This window comes from Mrakia frigida (genome assembly GCF_051309035.1).
Source record: "Mrakia frigida strain ATCC 22029 unplaced genomic scaffold BDY24scaffold_3, whole genome shotgun sequence".
Lineage (NCBI taxonomy): Eukaryota > Fungi > Basidiomycota > Tremellomycetes > Cystofilobasidiales > Mrakiaceae > Mrakia > Mrakia frigida.
The window spans coordinates 753,009-775,897 of record NW_027481278.1 but is presented as its reverse complement, the minus strand read 5'-3'; the positions used below and the strand labels follow the sequence as shown (position 1 = coordinate 775,897).

The window sequence follows — 22,889 nt, the reverse complement described above, 5'->3', positions numbered from 1 at the left end:
ATGAGAAGCGATTGAATCAAGGTCAGAGAGAGATCAAAAAACGAAGACAGAAAAAGTATGCAAAAAGATGTCGAGAAAGAAGTGGGCAAGAAACGAGAACGATGCTAAAAAGTGAATGAAACGAGAACTTCCCCCCTCCCAGGCTCTCCCCTCTCCCCGCCTCCTCAATCGAAAGCGTTCCTCTTCCGATCCTTCTTCACGACGCTGGGCATCGCTCTGATGGTTGAGGTCGACCTCCCAGTCGAGCTGCTTCCCCTCTTCGCTCCTCCTCCTCGACCTCCTCGAGCACTGGATCCTCCTCTCGACGAAGTCCCTCGAGATCGAGAAGCCGAGGTTGAAGATTCAGATCGGCTGTTGTAAGCGTACTGCTGGAAGTTGGGTTGTTGTCTGTTCTTGGATCTGCAGAAGAAAACGGAAGTGAATAAGACGCGTCGTCAGAAACTCGAGAAGTTCGTGAACGAAGACGGAACGAGGTCAACTCACGAGACAGCTCGACTTGGACCTCCTCGAGCGACGGGTTCGTCCTGGGAAGACTCCTCGACGGGGTCGGCCTCGTTCCACCTGGTTCTGAGGGTCGAGACGAAGAGCTGCGACAAGGGAAAGGGAGGGAAAGAGAGAGAGGGGGAGAGAAGTCAGTCGAGAGTTCGAAAGACGAGCGGAGAGCCTGGAAGGAACAGCGACCCACCTTTCCAAAAGGGACGAAAGTAGCATCTCCGAGACCGTCGATCTGGTTGAACTCCATCTCGGCTGTGATAGAAGGGAAGGAAGAAGGTCAAGAAGCCGTCGCACTGGAAGACGGACGTGAGACGACTCACTCGTGGGTCGAATGATAGCTAGCATCTGAAGAACTTCGTCGTTGAACTCCTGCTCGACATCCCGTTGTCGTTGTTCGTTTCCGGCGACGGCGGTAGCAGCAATCTAGAGGGAGAGAGGGAAAAGAGTGAGCCGAGCAAGGGTCAAAGTCGACGATAGGCGAGGCAAGAGCAGGCGACTCACCCTCTTCCTGATGGCTTTGAGTTCGACGAAACAAGGATCCTCCTTCGGCTGAACGTGTCGAGCTGGTTGAGGCTGAGAATCCTCGAAGTCTTCGATGTCGTCGTCGCCGTCGTCGAGGAAGACGTCCTTCGGGTTCGAGGTGTTCTTTCCGGCCTTTCCGAGCTTGAGTTTGACGGGTTTGGCTTTGGCGGTAGATTTCTTGGCGGCTCCCTTTCTCGGAGTGTTCTGTCGGAATGCGAGCTTCGAGTTCCAGACGGGAGGAGATGGTCAGAACGCGTCTCGACAAGGGCAACGAGGAAAGAAAGAGAGAACGAGGCTTACATTCAAAGTCTTCCCGTTCTTCTTGAGGTACTCCTTGTGTTTGGGACCGAGCTAACAGTCGAAAGAAAAAAGGCATTGAGGTCAGCTCAAAAGCCGAGCGAGGAAGGAGGCAGAGAGGAAAAACGAGAGACGACGGACCTTCAAGTAGGCGTTCGAGAACCCTCCCAGGTTGGCGACGTACACCTCCTCGAAAGCCTGCTCGATGAGAAGCGTCTCGAACAGCCTCTCTGCATCTCCCATCTCGTAGCCCTTCCCACATCCATGCTCCTCGAGACTCGAGACGTCGAGGTCGTTGTTCATCTTCGCATTCGATCCTCGGAAGATCCCGACGGCTTGCTTCATGGTGATCCTATCGCACATCTCGAGGGAGTGACGGACGAGGGAGAGAGCACTCTTGACGTCCTCGGTCTGCGAAAGAAGAAGGAAGGAGAGTCAGTCAGGGTCGAGGGAAAAGGAATTGACTCGAGAAAAGGAAGACGTACAACGTCTCGGATATCGAGTCGACCACTATCCACGTCAACGCAAACGTCGCAGGTCTTGTTGCTGAAGAGGCAGAAGATGAGGAGAAGGGTCGGTTGAGGTTCGAAAACCTCGAAGGAAGAGAAGAAAGAGGCTCACCAGTCACTCGCAGCGAACTCCTCTCCGAAGAAAGCCTGTAAGAAAGCGACGAGGTCAGTGAGCTTTGTCCACGAAGAAGCAGAGTAGAGAAGAAGCTCACAAGGATCTGGCGTCGTCGGCAGTCCGTCTTGTTGGTACAGAATCGAAGCACTCCTCGGATGTTCTCTCGTTGTCGTTCCTTCTGCTCCCAAGTGAGGTTCTGATCTCGAGCGATCGAGTTGAAGATGTTCTTGGTATCTGTTGTCAAGAGAGAGCTCTTTAGCAAGAGTGTTATCGAAGGAGAGAGGAGACTAGGGACTTACCTCCCCAGGAGTAGTCTGCGAGAGGGACGAGACGAAGGAAGGGGTCAGGACGAGGAGGGGATGGAGCGACGAAGCGGACTCACAGAGAACGCAAAGCGACTCGTTTCCATCTCGCCCAGCTCGTCCAGTCTCTTGGTAGTATCCTTCGAGCGACCTAGGTAGAGCGTGATGGATGACGAAACGAACTGGAGGGAGAGAAGAAGGCGAGAATCAGCCACGAAAATGAGAGGTCGACGGTCTCTCAAGGCGTCACGAACCATCGGGCTTGTCGATTCCCATTCCGAAGGCGACCTTTTTGGAAGCGCAAAAGAAGAGAAAGACTGGATCAGCGAGAGAAACCGAAACAGGGAGAAGAAGAGCAGTCGACTCACCGTCGCAACGATGACCGAAATCTTGTCCGTCTGCCACGACCTCTGTACCCAAGCTCGATCATCCGACGACATTCCAGCATGGTAGTGAGCAGCCGTGATGCCTCGATTCGCATCCCTCAGCTCCTTGGCAAGCTTCTCGCAACCGTCTCGACTCGACGCGTAGATGATTCCACAGCTCCCAGGGTACTCCTCGGCGATGAAGTTGATGATCTCGTCGGACGTCTTCTTCCCAGTCTTGGGTCGAATCTCGTAGATGAGGTTGGCTCGGTTGAAGGAGGCGGTGGTGGTGATGCAGTCTTCGATCTTGAGGGATCGCTTGATGTCGTCTCGAACTTGATGATTCGCCGTCGCCGTCAGAGCCATGATGGGAGTTCCAGGGTAGTCGTTCTTGAGCTTTCCAAGGTCTCGATCTGAAAAGAAGAGGGAGATGGAAAGCAAGATCAGTAAGGAGAAGAGCCGAGTGCTTGGAACGAGGAACTCACAGTCAGGTCGGAACTGGTGAAGAGAGAGGAGAAAGACGAAAGAGACGCGTCGAATCAGCAAGGGTCCGGAGAAGTATCGAGAAAGATCAAAACGTCCTACTCACGTCGTGTCCCCACTGAAGGCGAGAAGAAGAAAGAGGTGGTCAGCTCGAGACTTTAAACGACGAGACGAGGAAGAAGAAACGGACTCACCGAGCTAACGCAATGAGCCTCGTCAATCACGAACCTCGCCAACTTCCCCTTCGCATGAATGCTCTTCAGCACACTCCCAAACGCAGGCGACTTGTTCAACATCTCCGGCGTCACGTACACCACCCTTCCATCGAGCGACTTCGAACCACTAGCTCCGCCACCGCTCAACACCGACAACGCTGCCCTCTTCGTCTCCTGAGGAAGGTCTCCCGTGAATCCGATGGCGTAGATCCCGAGCTTCTTGAGATGCGAGACCTGGTCGTTGATGAGGGAGAGGAGGGGAGAGACGACGATGGTGACTCCTGAGGTCTTTCCGGTGACGACTTGGGAAGGGAGTTGATAGCAGAGCGACTTTCCTCCTCCTGTGGGCATGAGAACGAAGACGTCCTTTCCGGCGAGGGTTCCGTTGATGGCCTCGAGTTGATTCGGACGATACGACTGGAGACGGAACTTTTCCTTGAGGAGTTTGAGAGCGTCGGCTGACCATGGATGTTCGAGGCTTGGGTTGGATTTGAGAGGAGCGGGTTTGGAAGGACGCGACGCGGCGGAGAGTCGAGAGGGACCGCTCGATTGCTGGTGAGCTGCTTGGACTGAGTATCGAGGTGGAGGAGTTGCTGGCCGAGTAGACGTTCGAGAGGGAGGTCCAGGTCCTAGCATCACGAAGTCGTCGTCCGAGTCGTCGAAGATGTTGTCGCCCAAGTCCCTGAACTCGTCCATCGGATCCCTCTCTGGTGATCTCGCTCTCTCCTTCCCTCGAGCGTTCGCCGACTTCCCCACCACCTCTACGTCCCACCCAGCACCGTAGGCTCCTCCTCCTCCGTTCCCCATCTCAATCTCGACGATCTCGTCCGACTCTTCTGCTGCCTCGTCCTCCTCTGAACTTCCGAGGTCGATCATCCCAGGATCCGGTTTCCAGACCTCCTTTTGCTTTCCCTTTGAACTCGACTGAGCTGGAGCGGCGATGGGACTGAGAGGGATGCGAAGGGGGCTTTCTGGAGGTGGTGGACGAGGGAGGGAGTACTTGGGTTGAGGAGGAGGGGAAGGACGACGAGGGATTCCGACGGAAGAGGGTGTCGAGGTAGAGGCGACTGGTTGTCGAGAGGAGATGGTAGGAGTGTCCTGAGCGGACAGTATGGATGGTGAACGATCTCGTTTGGCAATGGCAGCTTTGATCTCGTCGATCCTCTTCTGGTAGTTGGCGCTGAAAAGAGAGAGCGAGAGCGAGTCAGCCGGGCAGCACTCTCTCTCAGGCAGAACGGCGTAAAGCTCACATGTTGGACATGAGGACCACAGGATCATCGTCGCACTCCTCTCCTCCGTAGAGCTGTTCCATGAGAGCCATCTTCTTCTCGGCGTTCTTGAGAGCGAGAGCGTTCAGAGCCTCGACCGACATCGAGTTGAGATCGTTCGACATGGGCGAGCGACCGAAGAAGGGAGGAGCTGGAGACGCTGAAGAAGCCGATGACCGTTGAAACTGCATGTGAGGTGGAAGTGGAGGTCGGGACGTAGGTGCTGCTGCTGCTGCTTGTAGAGATGGAGGAGGAGGAGCGGCGGCGGCGAGGAAGTTGGACTGAAGGAACGCGGCAGGTCAGCTTGCGCTCTCGCAGGGGAACCTGTGGGAGCCTAACAAGTTCCGACTCACGTCTTCGAGCATCATCATAGCCTCCAGCTCGTCAGGGTTCTCCTCGTCGTCCGAAGGTGGGATCGGAAGGCGTGGCTTCACGTCGAGCATCGGCACGTCCTCCTTCGACGTCGAAGATCCAGCTATGAGAAACGCATGGACAGATTTAGCTCATTTCCCAGAATATTTCTAGGACAGATGTACTCACCACGTTGATCTCTGGATCCATGAGAGCTACTTCGATCCTCCGAGACGGTTCGCGACGACGACGAACCTGAGAAGGAGAAGGAGGAGCGTCCCGAGCTCATTTCAGCGTTGTCTCCTTCCCTCCCTCCTTCCTGCCCTTAGAAAACATCAGAGGGACTCACTGGGACCATCAACGATAGGCTTCACGTCTCTCACTTCATCGAGCTCCATTCTCGTAGGCTTGACGTCCTCTTGAGCTCTTCCTGGCTCCTTCTTGACCACGGGAGGAGGAGGAGGAGGCCCTGGTCGATTCCCTCCTTTCATTCCACCGAAACAACAGAACAGCCTCAGTCTCGGACCTCTTGGAGTAGAAAGGTAGAAAGAGGATATACTGACCTATAGGCTCGAGTTTAGGTCTTTTGCCTCCGCTTCCTGGCTCAGGCTTGACGAGGGGACCAGTGGGAGAAGGTCGTTTCTGGATGGAGGGTGGAGGAGGGAGAGCTGGTTCGAGACTGGGACGAGGTTGAACGCTAGAACGAGAGGAAGAAGCGACGGCGTCTACAAGAGGGAGCAGAAGAGTTGGCGTCAGCATGTAGAATAAAGAGGGAGACGAAAGCAAGAGCAGGTCCTAGAGCAGGAGGGAGGGAAGGAGAGGGAGGACGAACTCGAGGTGGAAGAGGACGACGAAGTCGAAGGGCCTGCTGCTGCTTGTTTCGGAGTATTGAAGTGACTTGAAGAAGTCTCGACAGACTTGGCTATACGGAAGCTCGAGGATTCCTGGAAAGAAGCATGGACGAAGGAAGGAAGGAGGGAAAGGTGGTGAGCTCGCTCCCTCCTCCTTCCTCCCCTTCTCCATGGAAGCGAGCTCTTCCTCACCTTGAGAGGTTCTCCTGCCGGTCTTGATTTAGCTCCTTTGAGCTTGCTGAGCTGCTCCAAGAGGTTGTTCTTGGGAGTAGCCATCCACGAAGGGGGGCAGAAGTAAGGGAAGGGGGAGGGAGAGGTCGAAGCGGTTGAGGGCGAGAGGAGGGAGCTAACAAGAAGCTCGACGCGTCGGTCTGCGCGTCGTATCTTTTCGTTGTTGTGGGAAAAAAGGAAGAACGTTTTTCTCTCATACAACTGTCAAAAGACTCGTTGAGATCATTCGATTTACTCTCCCTCCCCGCCAGCAGCAACAGCAGCACCGGCTCCTCCCTTCTTCTTCGCTCCTCTCTTCTTCTTCTTCTTGCTTCCAGCTCCCTCCACTTCTCCACCAGTCTCCCCCTTCCACCCATCCAGGGTGGTAACAGCGGTAGCCTCCTTCACCTCCTTCGGCTCCTGAACCACCTCGACCTTCGCCTTCTTTGCGACTGCTGCGACACCGACCTCCTCAACCTTCGACGCGCCGACTTCGACGTTGGTTGCAACAGGAGCAGGAGCAGCAGCAGCCTTCCTCTTCTTGTTGGCTTTGCTCTTCTTCGATGCTGGGTTGACTTCGGTCGATGGTGAAGGAAGGGAAGCGGAGGGAGTTTGAGCGACGACGACCGGTTTGGCGGCCTTCTTCGACGCGACGATGAGGTCGTTGGCTGGCGAGGAACGGGTGAAACACGAGACGAAGAATCCCTGCAGACGTCAAAGCAAAGCACCGGTTAGTCTGAGTTTCTCATAGTGGGAAAGGGACTGCCGTGAAGGACACGTCCACTCACGTTCGTCTTATCCGTCCCGGGCTCGCAACGAAGCACTCCCTCGGAGAGTGATGCTGGCAGAAATGAAAGGTTCGGAACAGGTCAGCCAGAGTCGAGAACAAATCGAACCGATCAACCAAAGCTCACCCTTCTTTCCCATCACCTCCTTCGTTCCTCTCCTCTCCCAAGTCGGCAGCACCTCCTCCCTTCCGGCGAGCTTCCATCCTCCAGTTTTTGCCTCGGCTGATTCGAGAGCGGCAAGAACAACGAGCTCGTCCTCCTCGGCGTGAATGGAGCAGGTCGAGTAGACAATTTTGACGGCGGAAGTGACTTTTGACGGAGAGGGAAAGAGGGAAAGAGCGAAGAGGTCAGCGACGACGAGCGAAAGCAGAAGAGAATGCAAGAAGGAGTAGAGCTCACACTTCATGGCATGCTGTAGCAAGATAATGGCGAGGAACGGCGTTAGCTGGAGGGGCTACAGAGGAAGCTGAAGCAAGAGAAGAAGAGACGAACCTTGATCATCGAGAGTTGGAACGCGCCGAGGTTCTGAAGACGGTCCTTCTTGATCTCCTCGTTCTCCTCCTCGGCTGCGCAACGAGACCAATGACCCGATCCCAGGAAAGATCAGAGTCTGCTGCTGGGAGAAAGGCTGTCGCGCGAAGGGAACTCACGATCGTCCATCAAAAAGTCCAACCGATTCACGATTCCAGAACCAGAGCACGACGGATCCAACAAGATGTACCTGAGAAGAGAGCGAGTGCAAGAGAGGATCAGTTTCCGTCGCTCTTCTCTTCCAAGGACGCGGCATCGTTCAGACTCACTTGACTCCCTCCCACTCTCGTCCCTTCGGCGCGGTATCCAAGAAGTTTCGTCCTCCCTCCTTCCCGTAGTCGATGTTGGAGCATCCAGCCTTCTCCACCATCTTTCTCAGCGTCTTCCACCTCCCAGGACTCAGCTCAAACGCATGCAGCTTTCCCTTGTTCCCCATCAACGCGCTGAGTTGCGTTGTCTTGTTGCCTGGAGCTGCTGTCGCATCGATGACCTCTCCGTCGAGAGGTTGGGTTGATGTAGGAGAGGTAAGAGAGGCGAGAAGGACGTGAGCCGGAATGCAGGAAGCTTTGTCTTGGAGAATGAGGTGGCCGGAGAGGTAGGAAGCGTGAGAGGTGAGGATTGGAGAGGAAGAGAGAGGGAAGACGAGGAGAGTCTTTGGGAGGTGAGGGTCGAGGTGAAAGTGTTTACTGTAGGAGGACAAGAGAGCGAAGAGTCAGAGCCAATTTGATGAGCGCGGCTGGGACGAGAAGAGAGACCAAGAGGGACGAACGGAGGGATCGGTTGAGGGTAAGGATCAGAGGAGGGAGGGATGAACGTGAATGACCCTCCGGCGGGAGTTTGAAGGTGAGCGATGATGGTTTCGGCGGTGGTGAGGTTCGTGTTGATTCGTGCGTATCGAGGGATTTGATCTTTATGATCGAGGAAGAACAACGATCAAAGAATGTCGACGAGGAGAGAGAGTGAACGGAGACTCGAGCTCACCTCCGACTCCTCCTCCTACCTGAAGCTCCTTGTTGCTCCTGACTCCCTTCTTGATCTTCATCCTGACCAGCTCAGCGTTGAGTCTAGCTCGGTGCTTTGTCAACGCTTCCTTGATGGGTCCAGTGGAAGATTGGATCCTGTAAAGTGCCGACGCAAGGGAGCTCAAGGTCAGCTCGAGGTTTCTTCGTCGAGCTCACCTTCCAAAAGAACTCACCCAGGTTTCGAGGAGAACAGGAGATCGTGTACGAGGACCAAGGCGAGGTTCTTACTCCTCTGGTATATCATCTTCTTGTCGTCCTTGGTCAAGGGGACCTTCTCGAGTAGTTCAAGGATCGTTGGCTTGTACTTGAGGGTTTCGATAACGAGAGCGAGGAGTCGCTTCGAGTCCTTCTCGGGAAGGTTTTTGGAGGTCAGAAGAGCCTTGATGGATGTCTTCTGCAGGGTCAACTCGTCCAACTGTTTAGGCAAAGAGGAAGAGGGAGAGTGGGAAGCAGCGTCAGTAAAGGGAGGGGAGGGAGGGAAGGAATTCGGTGAGCTTGGTCAAGTTGAAGTTGAAGCTCACGAAGGATGCTGCTTGAAAGTAGAGATTCATCCTGAGAGAAGATCTGAGATCCAAAGGTTCTGCTGAGACGTCCTTGGTAGATTTCTCTGTGTTTGCGAGTGAGCGTTGGCAGGGAAGAGGGAGGGAAAGGAAGAAGAAGGTGAGCTCGAACCAAAACTGGCGAGCTCATCACCTTTCCTCTCACCGCCATCAGCACTTTCTCTTCAAATGCCGCTCCGCCGTCCAGTATGAGCTCCCTCGTCCCCTCAATCGGCTCTCGACGTCTACCGATCTTCCCGCTCGAGCTCAAGCACCACGTCCTTCGCTTTTGCGATCCCTCGACGCTCTCGAAGACCTCCCGCCTCTCCCTCGCTTTCCTTCAGCTCTCCCCCCCTCTCCTCTATCGAGACATCGAACTCGTCGGACTCGACAAAGCTGAGCTACTCTTCTGTTCACGAGTGAGCTCCATACATAATGTGCTTTGCAGGCTACAGCAGAAGAAAGAGAGAAGTCCGAAAGCTGATCATCTCGACGTTCTTCGCCTTGTCTCTTTCTCTCCAGGATCCAGGCGTTTCTCAACCTCAACTCCATCCATACCTCTCGATCCAGCACGTCCACACCTTCACCATCGTCGCTACCTTCCAAACAGGCGGCGAACTCCACCTCTCAACCGACCGACTCCCACCTCCCTCGACCTCCATCATCTTCCCCTCCCTCCCCGTCGACTTCTTGACCCTCCGACCCATAGGGATCAACCCCTGCGACCTCGTCGACCAAAAGGAAGAACTTCTTCGATGGGGGAGCATCACTCGAATCCTCGACCCAACCGTCGTTCACGTCCAAGGACTTCCCTGCTCGCTCTTCAACCCTCGCCAAATCCCTCGTCTCAACCTCGCAACCTCACCTCCCTGATCCTCACCAACGTAGCGTTCGATGGACTCATGACGATTTGGCTACTAGCTTGTCCATCGGGTGGGAAACCTCTGTCGATTTCGTTCGATTTGACACGGATGGAGGGAGGTGGGGAGACGAGGTTTACCAGGAGGAGAGGGTAGGGAGGGAGGGTGTGATCTTGGAGATGTGCCCTCCTGTCCGTTTTCTCTCCGCGAGAATCAAGGAGACAAAAGTCGTCTCGGGTTCTGAGAAGGAGAAGGAGGGTGTAGAAGCGGAGGTGCTGGAAGGGTGGAAGTTTCACGAGGAGGAACGACGGAGGGAGTTCATGAAGCTTGTCAGGTTTGAGGTTTCGAACGTCGAGGAGCGAACGACTCCGTAGAAGAGTCATCTGGGTGAGCTCAGGATTATCTACACCTTTTGATTTGTTCTCTCTTGGGTCCTGATCGAGTCACGTCTTTCTCAGCGGCTCTCTTGGAAACAGACTGAGACGCGTTCGGCCCTCCAATCCGCGTCTGCTTTCCTTGCCTCTCACGCCTTCCCTCGGCTTCAAACACGGCCTACTCTTTCGTGTCTTTTCCCACTCTGTGAGTCGTCCAAATCCGTCTCCAGGACGTCCTCTCTATTATTTTGTTCGTTCAAGCGCGACGAGTAACGCTCGCTCACCTCTTCCTCTCTTCCTCTCTTCTTCTCCAGATCCCTGGGCGTCGTCCTGCAGAGCCCCTCTCCCTCCTCGAAACCTCAACGCAGCCACCTCTCTCTTGCCTACTCTCTCAATGCATCATCTTCCCGAAACGCCTACAAGGACGACGACTCTCGAAAGAAAACGACGTTCGACCTCTCTCTCTTCTTTTGACATCATCTTCGTCTTCAATCCGCTATCTCGAAGTTGGTCATGAAGAGGCGTCTCGAGCCCCTTCGTTCCAAGGCTCCAAGCCCTGGCTCGTTCGTGCTTTCGTCGTCGGGAGGAAAGAGAAACTGTCTTTTGCGAGAGAGGGTTGTTGCAAACATCGCGCGACTCGAAGCAATGGTTTCTTTTGGGAAGATCACCGTCGTGTCCAATGCCCACGCAGCTTTTCCCCTCGGCGTAATCTCTTCTTATCAGTTGAGAGATTAGATCTCAGCGGGAACCGAGGTGGTAAGAAAAAGGAGTAGAGAAGTTTCAGAGAGAGGCACTTCCCTGGCGACGGCGTCCGTCGTGACGAGCGGCTTTCAATCTTTCAGCTCGAGAATTGCCTCCCTTCTCCCTCTCTCTTTCCATCCTCACCCCCCCCCTTCTTTCTTCTTCCTCTTCTTCGAGCCTCCTCAACACCCACCCAGCTCGACGCCTTCGGAACCGAAAACCTTCGGACGAGATTAAATCTTCGGATATCCGCCTCCTTCCTATCTCTCTCTTCTCCCCAACCGCTCCCTCAAAGACTTGAAATGGACGAAGACAAACCTCCTCACGGGGTACGTTCCTTATCTATATCAACACTTTTTCAATCTCAGTTTGAACTTTCAACCTCTAACCACCACCTTCCATGTTGGAACTTGTACTAATCCCTTCCTTGAACCCTCTTGTTGTTGCCTTCTTCCCAGTCCTCCTCGTCCCAACGAACCGAGCAGCGAGGAAGGAAGCGGAACGACGCCCTTCCTCCCTCTCGTGCCAGAGAAGTTCAACGAGCTTTTCGAGCTAGACGAGCGGCTCATCTGGCTGCCTTAGAGGAGAGAGTCAAGGAGGTGGAGACAGAGAACGCAGAGTTGAGGGAGGCTCTTCATATGCCACCAGCGAACAGAGTCAGTCCTCTCCTCCTTCCTCCTTCCCTTCTCCTTCCTTTCGTGCTTCGTTTCGGTAGGGTTTCAGGGACGAGAGAGGGAAGAGAGCAACTTCTCTATGGAGAGCTGCGTCTTCTCTTTCTGATGGTGTATAGCTTGAAGGTGGAAGAGTGGATTGGAACGTTGGATGGAGCGTTCAAAACGAACGAGCTCAGGACTTCTTCGGGAAGAACGAGACGAGAAGCTGACCTTCTTCTTCCTCCTCTTCTTCTTCTTCCTCTCGTTCTTCCCTCTCCTTCTCCTCCCCCTCGATGCATACAATCCCCTCTCCAGCCCGCCATCCGTTCTGGTCCTACTGGTCGAGGCAAGGTCATCGATACTCCAGGAGCCTCCTCGTCGACCGTCAAAATGGATGGAGACTTCTCAGGATCCGAGTCAGGATCCCTCGACTCTCACGGTCAAGGAACGCCAGACACCCACGATGGAGGAGGAACCAAGTCGAGGAAGAGACACGCTTCGTCCAATCACATCAGTCGACCGAGCTCAGCAGCCGACAACTTCAACCAGGTCGATTCCATGTTCAACTCGAGTCGCTCCAACAACGGAAACGGAGGATCAGGTCCTCGCATGCCCTACAACGCTTTCAATATGTTCCCAACAGGAACCTTCCCAGCAGGACTAGGAGGCCAGCAAGGAGGAGATCAGCGACTTCCCTTCTCGCCCAACATGATGAACGGCGCAGGATTCTCGTCGTCCCATCTCGGAGGAGGATCGCCTAGACCGGAAGACGTCCTTCAGTTCCAGCAGCAGCTCAACCAGCATCAGCAGAACCAGCTCAACGCTTTCAACAACAACAACAACAACAACAACAACAACAACAACAATAACTCCCTCCCTCCCTCCAACATGTACCCTGCGACTCTCATGAACCTCCCCAACACCCTTCCGGGATCTCCCAACAACGCCTCCTCCCCTTACGCCGCTCAGTACCAGCATCAACTCGCTCAGGCTCAGCAACAGACCTACCACAACCTCATGCAACAGCAGCAGCAGAACAACAACAACCAAAACCAACCCGAACGTCCTCTCTCTTCGAACTCCCAGCACACCAACAACGGAAGCGGCAACGGAGCCGGCGGAGGAGACGGTCACCCTTCCTTCCCTCTCCAAAACCATCATCGTCAACCCTCCTCTCAGCACTCCTCTCCTCTCGCCAACGGATTCCCTTCCTACCCTCAGCAGCAGGTCTCGACTCCAGGAGGATCGTCATCGTTCAGCAACAACAACGCTCCTTCGAGGAGTGGGACGCCGAACTTCCAGCAGCAGTCGATGGGGAGGTCGTCGGCGGGGACGCCGTCAGGGAGGATTGAGATCGGGTCGGCTCAGGCTTATAGTGTGATGGATCGACTGAAGGCTTGTTGCAAGCTGGACGACCAGGCTGTTTCGAGCGATCCTGGGCTGTTGGCGTTCTGTAACGATGTGAGTCGAGTCTCGTTTCCTTCCTTCCTCTCCTCGTCTCCTCCTCTCCTCCTCTTCCTTTTCCTCCGTCGCTGACCTTTCCTTTCTTCGTTCTTCCTTCAGATCGTCACCTCCCTCGGCGCCCAACCCTCCGACTGTCTCCTCCCACCCTCTCCAGCACCTCCAACTCCCTCTCCAACCGCCTCCCCAGCCTCTCACCCTTCCACTCCCAACCCTTCCTCCGTCCTCTCCGCCGCTCACCTCAAATCAGGCCTCTACCTCCCCATCTTCAACGTCTGGTCCGTCCTTCGACAATCCTACCCTCTTCCCTTCGAAGCCGCCGTTCGAGACGCCATGGAGGCTGGATCGAGAGCCGCGAAGGCGTTGCTTAAAGCCGCCGCTGCGAGCAGCGTCAAGGTCGAGAACAACTGGAAGGGAGGGAAGGGGGCTGGGAGCTACGGAGAGAAGATTGTTTGCAGGAACTCGAACGGAGTGGAGGTGGAGAGGGGATTCTTGGAGGTTTACATGGCGAGTTTGGGAGATGGAGGAAGGAAGAGTGGGTTGAACGGAAATGGGAACGGGAACGGGGTCGGAAACGGAGCAGGAGTGGGAGGAGGAGCTGTTCTTGGGAGCTGGGGAGGAGGAGGAGGAGGAGCTCCCGAGATGAAGCTTGAGGGTGGGGATGGAGTTCCGAACGGGTTGGGAGGAGGAGGAGGGGAAGGACTGTAGCGTCGCCTCGTTCTCGTTCTCGGTTTGCTTTGCTTCACTCGTGCTTTCGTTCTTCTGCTTCGACTCCCTCTCTCCCCTCATCTACCTACGTCTACGTACTCTACGCTTGCCATCCTATCTCTCTCCTCACACCGTCGCTCACTTAATACGTTCTCTCGCTTTCTCTCACACGCTGTCCCAACAAAACACCCTTCCTCTGCTTACCTTTGCTCGTCTCCCCACTCCCTTAAAACCGTGCTTGTCTTTCCCTATCTCTCTCTCCCTTTCTTCGTTCTTCCCATCTCCCTTTTCCCCTTCTCTAGCTGCCGTGTCCCTCTCAGTGCGCCCACATCTCGCTTTTCTGTCCCTCTGTGTTCGTGTAGTAAAAAACAAAGAAGAATTAAACCAATCTCTCGAAATCGTCGGAACGGAAAGTGGCTAAGAGGAAGTGGTTGGAGATCTAACCATCTTCTCGAGGTGTCCTCCGTCTAAGGCGAGCGACCGCGACGCGTCGGACGAAGAGGGAAGAGAGGGGAACGTACATCGACTTCCTGCTCCAAGGAACTCCTTGAGGGTTTGATTAATTCCATCGAACCATTATTTGGTGATCTGGATGTTTCCTGCTTCGATGTCCGGTGCAACAAGGCGGAAATCAGCGTCGAACGAACTCTCTCCGTCAAAACGACTCACTTTCCAAAGTCCTCTCTCTGTTCGACGATTCAGGGATGGCGATCATGTTATGACTAAGTTTGAGAACGAAGGAGGCAGGGGGATGGGGGTCTCCGGAGTTCAAGAAAGCGATGGAGGATCTTCGCTGGGTGTTGTTTACGAGTGGGTTGGCGTACGGGCGAACCAGGGAGATCATGGAGGAGAAAGAGCTGAGTCGGTACGCTGAGGAGTACGCGGAGGAGGAGACGACGAAGAGGAGGGAACGAGGAGGTGCTTTGAACGACGAGGACAGATAGAGCCTGAGGAGTTGGTGGTTTCGTAGCTTTCTTCTGTTTAATGAACTTTCACGATCATGACTTTCAATTTTCTTCTTGGGAGCGGCTGGAGTGAGGGTGCGAGCGAGAGAGAGTCCAGGACCAGCTGGACGATATCGTGAACTTTGAAGTCGAAGACGCGTCGCTCTCTCTGTCCCTCTGTTCCTTTCCCCAACCCCAGCGAATTAGGAAAGAGAAACGAGCGTGATCTAGATAGTTGGCGGAAAAAATGAAGACGCGATAAGCCAAGCGAATGTAGATAGAGTAGTAAAGACTGACTGACGAGAAAGAAACAAAGAACAATGAGACCGAAAGGACGAACGAAACGAGAACGACGACGACAAAAGCAAAGCACAAAGCAAACAGAGAAAGCACGAAAAAACAAACCACGAACTCTAGACCGAAAGAACTAGGCTCCTCTACTTCTCCGACCCCTTCGTCCCCCTCCAAACCCTCTTCCCTCCCAAACTCGCCTGCTTCTCCTTTCCTGCTCCTCCCTGCTTCGTCGCCCACTTCAGCCCCTTCAGTCCCAACCCACCCTTCAACCCCAGACCCAACCCAACTCCAGCTCCTCTGGTCGCGTTGATGTTTGCGTTGACGATGGCGTGCGAGGAAGAGAACGACGAGCTGGTCGACGCGGGCGACGCGTTCCCTCCTCTCCTGCTCCTGCTCCTACTCAACGCTCTCTTCAACTTAACCTCATCTACCAGAACCTCCACTTGATCGACGACCACCCTCTGTCTTCCTCCCATCACTCCATTCGACCAATCCGTCACGATCCTCTCTCCCTCTTCCTCTCCCGCTCCCTCTCCCGCCCTCAAGAGCTCGAAAAGCAACGAGTCCGTCCTGGGAAGCTCTTCCGGAGTGGGAGTAGGACACGAAGGAAAGAAGGAAGCCTCGAGAGGGGTTGGTGGGATCGGGCAGGATTCGAAAGACGAGGTCGACGAGGCGGAGGAGGAAGCGAGAGTGGGTTGGAGGTGAGTCGGTTCGGGGAGGAAGAGTGGGATGGCTTCCGACGAGGAGAGGGTGTGTCGAAGAGGAGGAGGGGAGGAGGGCATGATGGCGATGGAGAGGGGACGCGCCGAAGATCGAGGAGGTCGAGGGGAACGAGGGATGGCCAAGGTAGTAGAGACTGAGGCGACAACTTCGACTGGGAAAGAAAGGAAGAAATCCTTCCCTTCCTCTACCACCTCCGATGGAGGGGACCCACTCGACTCGCTCCCTCCTTCCGTCGCAATCACCACCAAATCCAGATCCCCTCCAACAGGAACCGGTTTCCTCTTCACCTTCTTCTCCATCTCCCTCGGGTGACCCATCATCGACACCGGTAACCTCACATGTCTCTTCGCATCCATCTCCAGCACGAGAGCAGCGGTCCTCAGCTCTCGAAGTTCTCGAAGTCCGATAAGAGCTGGAGTTCGACGAGCGTGTTGACGGGTGGTGTAGGCTCCGGTTCGAAGAGGACCGTCGGGTGAGGAGGTGGAAGTGTTGGTTGTGGTAGTGGTTGTAGAGGAGGAGACCGATCGAAGGGAGGACGAGAGGGAGAGCGAAGGTTGAAGGGAAGCGGAGGGCGAAGGAAGTGGGACGCGTTCCGTTGGCGCTGGGATCGAAGCGAAGAGAGCGTGGGCTGAAGCTGGGGTATGGGCTGTGAGGGCGAACCCGTAGGTAGATTCGAAGGAAGTAGGTCGGAGTGATTCGGAAGCGGTGATAGGAGTGAAGAGGAGAGGTTCAGGGACCGAGGTCGAAATGGGAGTTGAAGGACGCGACGACGTGAACGGAGAGGTGAGTTTCCTCTTGAAGACCTTCCTTCCTCGTTCCATCGCCACAGCCTCTACCTCCTCGACGTCCTCGTCGTCAAACACCAACACCGGTCCCACATCCCTCGTCTTCTTCGCTTCCAAAACACCCATCTCGGAAACTCCTCCGAAATCGATCCCTCTCCTCCTCTGCTTGTGCTCGGCTTCCTCTCCCACATCCTCAAACAACCCCAAGCCATCCGAAGCCAGTCCTTCCGCCTCAGCCTCGGCTCCACTCTCAGCAGCCATCTCGGCAAACTCGTCCTTGAAGACAGCCTTGAGCTTACGTCTCGAGGCGGCGAGGGAGGAGGAGTGGGAGGTCGAGGAGAGTTCGGATCGGATGGAAGGGGTTGGAGTGATTCGTTTGACGGCTGGGTGAGAGAGGGAGAGCGATGAGGCGTCGGAAAGGGCGGTGAGAGGGGATTCGAGGGTGAGGGCGAGGGAACAGAGGTTGTGGGACGCGGAGGAGGGGGTGAGGGAGTTGATGCGTCGGGTTCGTTGGATGGAGCGACCGAAGAGATGTTCTAGAAAAACAGAATGGAAGAGCAAACGGTCAACGACTAAAGCTAAGCTCTTTGAAGAGGCTAAGCAAGAGAACAGAAAAAGAAGAGCGACACTCACGAACGACCTCCGGATCCGACAGAATCCTCGCACACCCTCCCTCTCCCTCTCCCTTCTCTCCCTCTCCTTCCTCCTCCTCGGAATCCAGCACCTCAACCTGCTGACTCCCCAACGGTCTCGCAAATTGTATCCTCCTCCCTTCCTCTCCAACCAGTCCAAACCCCCTCAACGAAGCTTGTAATCTAGGCATCCCGCGTCGAAAGTCATCCTCTTCGTCTCCAATCTCGTCGTCGTCTTCCTCGTCGTCGTCGGAGTTATCGAAGTCGGACGTGCAGGGACTGGACTGAGGCTCCGGCGAGGAGAGCAACCGAGGAGATTCGGATCCTAGGTTGAAGTGGTCCGGGAGGTGAAGGACGGCTGAGTTGGAGGGAGAGGGAGAGGTTTGGGAGGGCGAGAGGGGAGGGAAGGAGAAGGCGTCGAGAGGGTCGTAAGCGAACGGTTTACGGTGGATTCGATGAGGAGGCCGGTTCGGAGGAGTGCTGAAGGTGGTCGTCATGGCTTAAGAGCTTGGAGAGGGCTGGTGAGGAGGCGGGAAGGAAGGGAGGGAGGAGGAAAGAGAAGGGTCGTCGGGCTGAATTCAGAAGTCGACCAGCCGACCGACGAAAGGAAGTCGAACGAAGAACGGAAAAGAAGAGCGAGGGTTTGATGGTTGAAAGGTGAAAGACATTTTCGCTCTGGGCTGAAGCAGAGTGGAGGTGAGGTGAGGCAAGAAGGGAAGGAGTCAAGGGAGGGAGAGACACTCCCCGTTTCGACTCTCCCACAAGCATATCACCATCTTTGGATGGTGCGCCTCTTTCTCTGCGATTCTTGAACCAAACAAACGGGAGAAAACCTTCGCTTTGACGAGGTGGATGGGAAGACTAGCAGAAATCGAGCAGAGCACAGAAAAATACGACATCTCTATCAGAGCAAATACCAAAATCGAGTTCCAATCCCAACGCCCTCTCTCCCTCCGTCGTTCGACTCTCTCCCTTCCTCACCCCACCTAGGCCGACGCGGGAACAGCAGCCACTCGTCGTCGGTACATGATGGTATCGGGAGCTTTGGGGAGCACGATCATCGTCTGCGAACCAAACCAAAAGAGCGTGTGGGTCAGTTTCGGTTTCGGGTTCTCGCATCGAGGTTTCGCTTTTCAACGGAAGTGAGATGAGAATCAGGTCGGGCTCACCTCGTAATTCGGAGGAGGCATTCCTCCCACGAGCTTGAGCTCCATCTTCTGGATCACGGCGGCGATGATGGTGGAGAGTTGAACGTAGGCGAAGGACTGATGAAAGAGAACGACGACGACGAGTCAGTGTCTCGAACGAAAGAAGGTGAAGAGTTGGGTTTGAGGAAAGGACTCACCTCTCCGATGCATCTATGCCTTCCAGCTCCGAAAGGCTGGTAAGGGGACTGGGTTCCCTTGGAGATGACTGCGTTCAATCAAGGACGGAGCAACGAGAAGGTCAGCGAGAGAGGAGAGGAGGACGAGAACGAGAACGAGCTACCAACCTCCAAATCCGTAATCGACCAAAGCCTCTCCGTTTCCTCCATTATCATACTGGTTTCCAGCCATAGCGGCGAATCCAGCAGGGTCGGTCCATCGAGAGGGCTCCCACTGCAAGAGGAAGGGAGAAAAGTCAGAACGCGTGAGGAGAGACGAGTAGGGAGAGAAAGAGAGAGAGACGAACCTTAGCGGCATCAGCCCAGAGACGAGCGTCCATCTGAGCTACTCCGGGGCAAGCCATCACGAAGTGACCCTGTGTGCGAAGAAGAACGAAGACGCGTCAGGGAAAGGGTTCGAGGAAAGGGAAAGAGAGAGGGAACGAACCTTAGGGATAACGTAAGAGGAAGATTCGGAGGGAGCAGCGAGGGAGGTGGGGACGGGGATGTCTCCGACAACTTTTCGCATGACTGAGACGGAGGAAAGAAGAAAGAAAGGGAGTTGAGTCAATTCATAAAGGAGGACGAACGCGTCGATCAACGAGACTCACTCGAGTGGATGGGAGCGTGGATTCGAAGAGTCTCTCGGATGATAGAGTCCATGACAGTAAGCTGCAAGAAGGCGAGCAAGGTTCGTCAGCCGAGAGTCGAGATCTGAAAGGAAAGAGAGGAAGAGAAGGATGAACGAACCGATTTGATGTCGTCGTAGTCGAGAGGCCTGAAAGATCCGTCGGGCTTGCCGAGAACAGCAACCTGCTCATCGTAGAGAGCCTTCTGGATATCGGGACGGTTGGCAAGTTCGAGGAGAGTCCAGCTGGAGGTGGCAGAGGAGGTGTGCTGGCCGGCCATGAGGAGGGCGATCCTGTTCGAGAAGACGAGGGTCAGCTTTGAGCTTCGAGGAAAGGAATGGGAGACTAGGAACTCACATGATGTGAGCCATCTCTCGATCCTCGAGTCCTGATCCGTCCTTGTTGGTGAAAGTAGCCAAGGAAGCGAGCATGTCGTGTTTCTCGTCGTCGACCTTCGAAAGTGGGCAAGGAGAGAGTTGTTCAGCTCGAGAAGGCGTGGATCGAGAGTTGGGAAGGTGGTGCTTACCTCAGAGATACCCTCCTTTCGCTTCTGGATAATGTCGTAGTAGAAGTCGCTCATCTCCTCTGGAAAAGACGCGAGGAAAGAGAAAGTTCAGCCTGACTCTCCCGAAACGCGTCGAGAAGGGACCAACGGGAAACGAGCACTCACTGTGAGCCTTATCACGTCGTCGGTAGCTGGGCAAAGGCAGGTTGGGGAACATGAAGTTGAGAGGGGTGAATCCTCCATCGAGAGCCTCGTAGGTGTGAGCGAAGGACTTGTTCAAAGCAGCTCGAACCTCCTTTCCTTGGAGAGTCCTCGAAGCGGTGAGGATCGTAAGTTCCGAGAGGGTCTTGAGAGCAGGGAAAGATCCCCACGTGGTGTTGGCGTTCTTGGATCGGTAGGTGGCGAAAGAGGCGTCGGTCTTGAGCATGAGCTCAACCTCATCCTCGATGTCAGGTCCGTACGAGCGAAGGTTCTCGAGCGAGAGACCAGCCTTGACAGCTCGCTTCTCCTCGACGAGGACGTGGTTGGGGACATCGTAGACGACTCCCTTTCCGAAAACGGGGGTGGTGAGATGCTGGGAGAGGGAGAGGAAGGAAGGGTTGGCCGAGGAGAAGGAAGGGAGCGAGGCGTGAAGGGGAAAGAGGGAGGAGAACAACGATCAGCTTGGAGCCTTGAGCTCTGCCAGTAGATAACATTTGAAATGGTGGAGCTCACAGTGTAGGCGTCCTCAGCAGAAACTTGGCTGAGCTTTCCTCCGAGAATCATGTCGTTTCCCTGAGATGAGGAGAAGAAGGAGGAAAAAGAGAGGGAAGGTGAGCTCGAGCTCAAAAGTCGGAGGGAAGGAAACCGCCAGCAGACACTCACCTTGGGTCCGAGAGCGACAGTCATTTTACGACCGATGAGGATGAAGGTGAACAGATCTCCGTACTGAAAAGGAGAAGCAGCAAAGTCAGAGAGCTGATGGTGGGACGGGGCGAGACAGAAAAAGGTTTGGGCGTCGAGCTCACCTTCTCTCGGTTGGCGAACATGAACGCGTAAGGATCCATTCCGTCTTCAAGAGCGAGAAGTTTTTCATCAGTCCCAGGAGCACGAGAAGAGAAAGAGCTACAAGGAGCTCACAAGAAACAGCTGAACCGATCCATGGGAAGAAGTGGAAGATGACAGGAGGGAGCGTAGGGTCTTTGGGCCAGAGCTGTTGAAGGAGGGGAGCAGAAAGGCTTCGTCAGTCCAAAAGCCAGTCGCGTCTCTCCGAACCAAGCAATCGAGTTGAAGGATAGAGACTGCACTCACGAGCTGGTGAGCGACGTTGAGAACGACGGCGAGCAGAGGAGCTCCAATGAAGAGGGCGAGGGCGAGGACAGGGAGGGAAGGGAGTTGATCTCGAGGGATGAACAGAGGGAGGTCCGCGAGGAGGTTCTTCGACATCTTGAAGAAGGAGATAAGGAGGTGGAGGACCTGCTTGTCGAGTCTAGAAAAGATAGAAGGGGAACGAAGGAGATGGAAGTTGAGAAGGAAGGAAGGCGGTTGGTTCTCTCAGAAGGTCGGAAGGTGGTTCGACTTTGGGACTGTGCTTTTGAAGGTCGCGTCGATTCTCCTCCTTCTTTTGCTCTCTCAGAGAATATACAAGGTGAGATCAGATCCCATACGAGGTCCTATCTTCAGCGAGGAGTAAAGTTATCCTCGCCAACCGTGAAAAAAAGCCCAAGGTGCTCGTTCTCATCCTATCTCCGACGCCCGTCGCACCTTCGACTTTTTCTCTCGTTACTCTGATTCCCTCCTTAGCTCCTCCCGGCCTCTTCAGCTCTCTCTCTCGGTCCCAAAAATAGTGAATGATTTCGAGTGAGGGGATCTTTCGGGTCGAAGGGAGGGAAACGAGATCCGTACACTCAGGGTTGAAACGACCGTTTGCGAGAGAGAGGACGAATACGTACTACGAGGGAGCGAAGTGAAAGTGTTCTCTATCATGAATCACAAAAAATCACAAGAAACTCTGATGTTCGAAACTCGACCTCTCGTAGGCCAGATAGTCGGAACGGCTGGATGCGACGCGTCGAGGTCCCCCAGAGGAATCCAAGGAAGTAGGGGGCACTTTTGATCTGGATGAATTCAGGCACATACAGTGAGATACGATCTACGTGTGCCAGCTAAAACTCACTTCGGTCTAGCTGGAAGATCAGACCGAACCACCCACAGCGACGCGACGACGCATCCTGAAAGATTGACGAGCAGGCACGAGCTGAAGGGTATCAAGAAAGCCAACAAGTTTTTGTTTTCGGTAGTAGACAGTCTCTGGAGCTCACGAACAACCTCCAAATCCCTGAGAGAAGGTCCGGCGAGGGGGAAGAGCAAGCATTTTCGACAACGCGACTTTCGAGTGGATCTTGCTGATTCTCCCTCGGACCTTCTGTTCGGATTTTGAACGACTGAAGGTTAAACTCTTCAAGGAGTAGCCTCAGCTCTGAGCAGGAGCATCAGTCGTACGCGTCGAGATCCAGGGAGGACGACGAGCGGCAAGGTCGAAAATCGCCTTGTGTCCGAGTTGAAGGAAGTCGGTCGTTGCAGCACCGAACGAAAAGGGGAAGGGATCGGCAACCGAAGCGTCTCCTCGAAGCGGCGTATGTGGACGGGGCAGGAGGAGGTCTCTGGTGAAGGTCGGGGAGCTGAAACCACCGTCGACGCGTTCCAAAGCGAGCGAAGCACAAGGTCAGGGCTTGGTGGGACTTGCAAGGCAGCTCTGAGAAGAGAAATTTTTATCCGGTTTCTTTCTGGGAAGCTGCTCAGGAGATGGGAAGAGGAGGGATCCAAACAGGAGATAAAATTGTTCCTTGGGGGTCTCAGAAAACGGTCGATCGTCTTGTCCAGGCTTTCTCCAACTCGTTTTCTGTCCTCCCTCACCCTCCCTTCTCCAAAACGCCCACCTCGTCCGGCGAAGGAAAAAAAGATTCCCCGAAGGAAAGCAGGTTTACCCTCCCACTACTACTAGGATACCACCAACCTCCTTCGTAGACCTTTCAAGCCCTCCCTCCGAGCTCTCAACCTTCCTTCCTCGGCTCGCCTCACCTCGTCATGTCAGCTTCTCTTAATCCTGTATCCTCTCCTTCTTCCTCCTCGAACCCTCCATCTCGACCTTCGACAGCAGAGAGTTCTTCTCAACCTCGTTCGTACCTTCGTCGAGTCCCTCTTCCTACTACTATGGACGGCCAAGACTCCTCCCTCCCTCGCTCGAGCTCGACCTCCTCCTCCTCCTCCCATCAAACTCCTCCTCATCCCAACAGGACCCCTTCCTCCACCTCCACGACCAAACCTACGCGCTTCTCACCCTCTACCTCGTCTTCGTTCCCTTCTCCTATCGCC

At 54.8% G+C, this 22,889-nt stretch overlaps 8 protein-coding genes across 8 annotated transcripts; 3 read left to right on the top strand and 5 right to left on the bottom strand.

Annotated features, from left to right (window-relative positions):
* Window positions 1–157: 157 nt before the first annotated feature.
* BDY24DRAFT_162960 (uncharacterized protein) lies at window positions 158–830 on the bottom strand. Its single transcript, XM_076636186.1, has 2 exons — window positions 484–830; window positions 158–399 (listed from the first exon to the last, which is right to left on the bottom strand). The coding sequence occupies exons 1-2, from the start codon at window positions 740–742 to the stop codon at window positions 197–199; spliced, it is 462 nt and encodes a 153-aa protein (XP_076500379.1). The 5' UTR covers window positions 743–830; the 3' UTR covers window positions 158–196.
* A 568-nt stretch (window positions 831–1,398) lies between these two features.
* Window positions 1,399–3,939, bottom strand: BDY24DRAFT_336227 (RecQ family ATP-dependent DNA helicase; the record flags this gene model as incomplete). The annotated part of the gene is made up of 10 exons (XM_076637229.1): window positions 1,399–1,725; window positions 1,800–1,860; window positions 1,936–1,970; window positions 2,036–2,134; window positions 2,271–2,422; window positions 2,495–2,528; window positions 2,609–3,018; window positions 3,091–3,103; window positions 3,195–3,206; window positions 3,283–3,939. The coding sequence occupies 10 exons, from the start codon at window positions 3,937–3,939 to the stop codon at window positions 1,399–1,401; spliced, it is 1,800 nt and encodes a 599-aa protein (XP_076500378.1).
* A 2,275-nt stretch (window positions 3,940–6,214) lies between these two features.
* RCM1 (rRNA (cytosine-C5-)-methyltransferase RCM1) lies at window positions 6,215–8,969 on the bottom strand. The gene is made up of 11 exons (XM_076637641.1): window positions 8,846–8,969; window positions 8,498–8,739; window positions 8,284–8,420; window positions 8,072–8,210; window positions 7,572–7,988; window positions 7,422–7,492; window positions 7,264–7,337; window positions 7,171–7,183; window positions 6,898–7,080; window positions 6,772–6,824; window positions 6,215–6,688 (listed from the first exon to the last, which is right to left on the bottom strand). The coding sequence occupies exons 1-11, from the start codon at window positions 8,873–8,875 to the stop codon at window positions 6,236–6,238; spliced, it is 1,812 nt and encodes a 603-aa protein (XP_076500377.1). The 5' UTR covers window positions 8,876–8,969; the 3' UTR covers window positions 6,215–6,235.
* Window positions 8,970–9,072: 103 nt separating this feature from the next.
* On the top strand, window positions 9,073–9,736 carry BDY24DRAFT_411962 (uncharacterized protein; the record flags this gene model as incomplete). Its single annotated transcript, XM_076642994.1, has 2 exons — window positions 9,073–9,282; window positions 9,386–9,736. The coding sequence occupies 2 exons, from the start codon at window positions 9,073–9,075 to the stop codon at window positions 9,734–9,736; spliced, it is 561 nt and encodes a 186-aa protein (XP_076500376.1).
* Window positions 9,737–11,214: 1,478 nt separating this feature from the next.
* BDY24DRAFT_162909 (uncharacterized protein) lies at window positions 11,215–13,113 on the top strand. Its single transcript, XM_076636185.1, has one exon. It carries the CDS (start codon window positions 11,477–11,479, stop codon window positions 13,025–13,027), a length of 1,551 nt encoding a protein of 516 aa, XP_076500375.1. The 5' UTR covers window positions 11,215–11,476; the 3' UTR covers window positions 13,028–13,113.
* A 397-nt stretch (window positions 13,114–13,510) lies between these two features.
* BDY24DRAFT_377078 (uncharacterized protein) lies at window positions 13,511–14,157 on the top strand. Its single transcript, XM_076638736.1, has one exon. It carries the CDS (start codon window positions 13,614–13,616, stop codon window positions 14,079–14,081), a length of 468 nt encoding a protein of 155 aa, XP_076500374.1. The 5' UTR covers window positions 13,511–13,613; the 3' UTR covers window positions 14,082–14,157.
* Window positions 14,158–14,807: 650 nt separating this feature from the next.
* Window positions 14,808–16,044, bottom strand: BDY24DRAFT_377076 (uncharacterized protein). The gene has a single exon (XM_076638735.1). The coding sequence runs from the start codon at window positions 15,975–15,977 to the stop codon at window positions 15,042–15,044; it is 936 nt and encodes a 311-aa protein (XP_076500373.1). The 5' UTR covers window positions 15,978–16,044; the 3' UTR covers window positions 14,808–15,041.
* Window positions 16,045–17,919: 1,875 nt separating this feature from the next.
* On the bottom strand, window positions 17,920–21,094 carry BDY24DRAFT_357972 (cytochrome P450). Its single transcript, XM_076637823.1, has 16 exons — window positions 20,826–21,094; window positions 20,655–20,727; window positions 20,543–20,586; window positions 20,400–20,462; window positions 20,250–20,309; window positions 19,701–20,109; window positions 19,557–19,615; window positions 19,388–19,482; window positions 19,152–19,323; window positions 19,013–19,073; window positions 18,850–18,932; window positions 18,710–18,778; window positions 18,531–18,636; window positions 18,384–18,451; window positions 18,208–18,303; window positions 17,920–18,102 (listed from the first exon to the last, which is right to left on the bottom strand). The coding sequence occupies exons 1-16, from the start codon at window positions 20,958–20,960 to the stop codon at window positions 18,025–18,027; spliced, it is 1,671 nt and encodes a 556-aa protein (XP_076500372.1). The 5' UTR covers window positions 20,961–21,094; the 3' UTR covers window positions 17,920–18,024.
* Window positions 21,095–22,889: the final 1,795 nt, after the last annotated feature.